The sequence below is a fragment of the Euphorbia lathyris genome, chromosome 1 (genome assembly GCF_963576675.1).
Source record: "Euphorbia lathyris chromosome 1, ddEupLath1.1, whole genome shotgun sequence".
Classification (NCBI taxonomy): Eukaryota; Viridiplantae; Streptophyta; class Magnoliopsida; order Malpighiales; family Euphorbiaceae; genus Euphorbia; species Euphorbia lathyris.
This window is the reverse complement of record NC_088910.1, coordinates 41,044,089-41,047,862: the sequence shown is the minus strand read 5'-3', so window position 1 is coordinate 41,047,862 and position 3,774 is coordinate 41,044,089. Positions and strand designations below refer to the sequence as shown.

Sequence of the window (3,774 nt, the reverse complement as noted above, 5' to 3'; positions counted from 1 at the left end):
AACAAAGGAAATTGTCATGATTTGAACCATAGACTATGTTAATAAATTAAAAGCCTAAATTAATAGTTAAGACCCCAATACTAGTTTTTTATTATCATTTTGATAAGAAATGACCTGTTATTGAATTTAATTGAAGAAGAATAAAAGGTTGTTTTCAAGTTGTAACTTACAGTTTTAAACGAGACATAGACGTATCTTTTGAGAAAATGAAACACTAAAATTAGAAAATCGTGACAATGTAGAGTCACTTGGTTTTACGCATTTTCAACATAGATTTAATACCTTTTTCATCTATTACGTATTTCTAGTTACAGTAAAAAAGAAGAAAAACATAGTAACACGACTGCAACAAAACTAAAAAGATCAATTTTTTCTCCTTTTTTTTTTGTGTGGTTGAGAATCTAAAGAGATCCTTATCCTAAGAAGTTGCAGTGTAATGTATCTATAAAAACTGACCACTTCTCACACACTAACATAGCCAAAAAAAGAACAAAGCAGAAGAGAAATGTTGAGTTTAAGCTCTTCCTACTTCTCATTAACCATAACATCCTTTTTCTTAGCTTTATCTTTCTTACTCATCCTGCTCAAATGGTCTTCAATTAGCAAGAAGAACTCCGGTCTAGCACCGCCTTCTCCGCCTACCTTTCCGATCATAGGAAATCTCCACCAACTCAGCTTGCATCCTCATCGTTCTCTTCAAAAATTGGCTGAAATCTATGGCCCCATCATGTTGCTTCACTTGGGTAGAGTTCCAGCTCTTATTATCTCGTCAGCAGACATGGCTCGTGAGATCATGAAAACTCATGATATTATCTTCTCCGACAGACCTCAATCAAAACTTCTCAAGATACTTATATATGACCAGAAAGATATTGCCGTTGGTCCATATGGTGAGTACTGGAGACAGATGAAAAGCATAGCCGTTGTTCATCTCTTAAGTAACAAAAGAGTACAATCCTATAAAGATATAAGGGAAGAAGAGACAAATTTAATGATTGAGCAGATCAAATCTTCTTCTTCACCTGTCAATTTAAGTAAAATCATGGCGAATACTAGTAATGATATAGTGTGTAGAGTAGCTTTAGGGAAGAAGGACAGAGAAAGAAACTTTAGAGATCTATCATCAAGTGAGCCTGGGGATGTTTTGGGGGTTTTTGATGTTGGGGACTTTATTCCATGGCTTGGTTGGGTGAGTAGTGCTAAAGGTTTGTATGCTAAAGCTGAGAAAGTAGCTAAAAAGATGGATGAGTTCTTGAACAATGTAGTTGATGAACATGTTGCTAAAGATAATTGGAAAGCTGAATCCAAAAATAAGGATTTCGTTGACGTTTTGCTTTGGATTCAAAAAGAAAATATTGCTGGTTTTCCTATTGATAAGACTAGCATTAAGGCCATCATCCAAGTAAGTAACTATTCTTTTTATTATTATTTATTTATTTATTACTTAATTTCGCAAGAAATTTGAAATTTAAAGAAAGAGATTCTGATAAATTTTACTGTGTTATGGTAGGATGTTTTTGGAGCAGGTACAGAAACTACAGTCTCTGCTTTGGAATGGGTAATGACAGAGCTCTTAAGGCATCCAGAGGTGATGAAAAAGCTTCAGAATGAAATAAGAGAAATCGCCAAAAACAAATCAGAAATAACAGAAGATGATGATCTCAATAGAATCCCTTACTTAAAAGCAGTGATAAAAGAAGCTCTGCGTTTGCATCCTCCGCTTCCATTACTAATTCCTCGAGTTTCAACACAAGATGTGAAAGTAAAAGGGTTTAATATTGCAGCAGGAACTCAAGTGTTTATCAATGTCTATGCAATAGGAAGAGATCATGCATTATGGGATAGACCAGAGGAGTTTTTACCAGAAAGATTCATGAATAGTGATATAGATTTGAAAGGACAAAATTTTGAATTGATACCATTTGGATCGGGTAGGAGAATATGTCCAGGGGTTCAATTTGCAATGAGCACAGTTGAGCTTGTTTTGGCAAAGTTAATGCACAAGTTTGATTGGGAATTACATGGTGTTGCAACACCACATGATTTAGACATCACTGAGACCACTGGTATCAATACCAATAGAAAATTCCCTCTTCTTGTGGTTGCTACTTCATATCCATCTTCTTAATGTGGTTATTGTAATTTTTTTTTCTATATAAAAAGTGTATTTTATGATCCTTTCTATTACAAAATAGTTTTGAGTCATGTTTCTGTCATTTAAGAAAATTGAAAACCTGCACTTTAGACTTTAAAAACTCATTTACTAGGATGCATATCAAAAGAAAATCAATGTTAACCATATGTTATGTAAATCTCTAATATATTAGGGATCGAGTATTGATTAAAAAAATTTGATAGGCAGAAAGGAAATTACAAGCTAACTCAAAACACAAGATTAATTTACTAGTTCGGCCAACTCGTGTTTACCCACTATAAGAAAAAATGATATCATCACAGAAAAATCCGTCATAACCATAAATGTGTAGTGATTGTCATCACTGACGGAATCCGGTTTGTCGGTATTTACTTCCTAGGTAACTGCTGTGACAGATATTTGGCTGGGTCGCGGATAAAACCAATACAATTAGTATCGGTGATGTGTAAGTGTTTTCGGCCATTTAAAACTAAATAAGTGGAGCTATATGATCTAGTTGATCTAAAGCAATTTAACTCCTCTTCATATATATGCTACTAACAAAGACAATAGAAGAGACAAATTGAGCAGAAACAGAAAAAATGGGCAATTTTTAGCAATAAGACAATCAAGTGTGCATCAATTTTAGATAGATAAAAGATAAGATGGATAAACTTTTAGGCTACATTTACATATTTGTCTTAATTTAGGATATATTCCTAAGTTATACTAATTGTTTTATCTTATTACTACATTTTATGTATTATAAAATATTACTATTAGATATATGCTATATTGTAATATAATGAATCGTTGAGCTCTATTCAATCCATTTTTGTCCAGAAAGAAGAATCATTTGCTTCGGTCTTATAAAACGTGTGATGCAAATAAGACGGTATTTGTGTCAGTCCTTTTGAAGGAAGAATGGCCGACGCAAATGCTTCAACCATTTGTCCTATGCAAACTCATTTGCGTAGACTTTTTACGTCGCCCAAAGGCCAACGTAAATGGTCCTAATTGGCCAATGTAAATGGTCTTAAAGAAATTAGATATTTGCAGTTTTTGGCTAAATGACCCTAAAAACAAATATATTGTAAATGGATTTTTGGTTAAAAAGCACAAGGCATAGCGTTGACATAATTTAAAGAACCAATAGTGATCTGAAACATGCAATAACACACCAATGGTGATCACAATTGAGTTTGTACCAGTAAATTTCTGGTCAACAATTCAAGCCTTTAGTGGATGAGAAATTATACTATAATATTATAGTTCCAAATATATATTTTATTTGGAATTAACAATCAACGAGGATGCTCTATTTGACTGCAGCCCGTAATACATGTTCAATTTACCTTATTATGGGACCTACTAAAATTGAACATCTTCATTGGTTAATTTTAAATAGGTTGCCCGCTTGGAACTATAGAGAATGATATTTTTGAATTCATTTTGAATATGATGTGAATTCATTTTTAAATAGCTCCTCAAGCAAAAGAATTCACATAATGGAGTCCTCAACTCCCAATAATACCACTTCTGTAAGATCTCCTGAGCCTATGCATTTTCTAAAGAAATTACTCAACCAAGATGCTGGTGGTTTGGTGGCGGACAGGGAAGCCGAGTGGAAAGAGCATGCA

General features: G+C 33.6%; 1 protein-coding gene across 1 annotated transcript; it reads left to right on the top strand.

The window, feature by feature from the left end:
* The first annotated feature begins 464 nt into the window (after positions 1–464).
* Positions 465–2,177, top strand: LOC136229560 (cytochrome P450 736A117-like). The gene is made up of 2 exons (XM_066018435.1): positions 465–1,402; positions 1,511–2,177. The coding sequence occupies exons 1-2, from the start codon at positions 506–508 to the stop codon at positions 2,126–2,128; spliced, it is 1,515 nt and encodes a 504-aa protein (XP_065874507.1). The 5' UTR covers positions 465–505; the 3' UTR covers positions 2,129–2,177.
* The last annotated feature ends 1,597 nt before the right edge of the window (positions 2,178–3,774 follow it).

Coding starts and splice junctions, on each gene's coding strand:
- LOC136229560 (XM_066018435.1), top strand. CDS start 506: ATGTTGAGTTTAAGCTCTTCCTACTTCTCATTAACCATAACATCCTTT. Junction 1,403..1,510: donor GCATTAAGGCCATCATCCAA/GTAAGTAACTAT, acceptor GTGTTATGGTAG/GATGTTTTTGGAGCAGGTAC.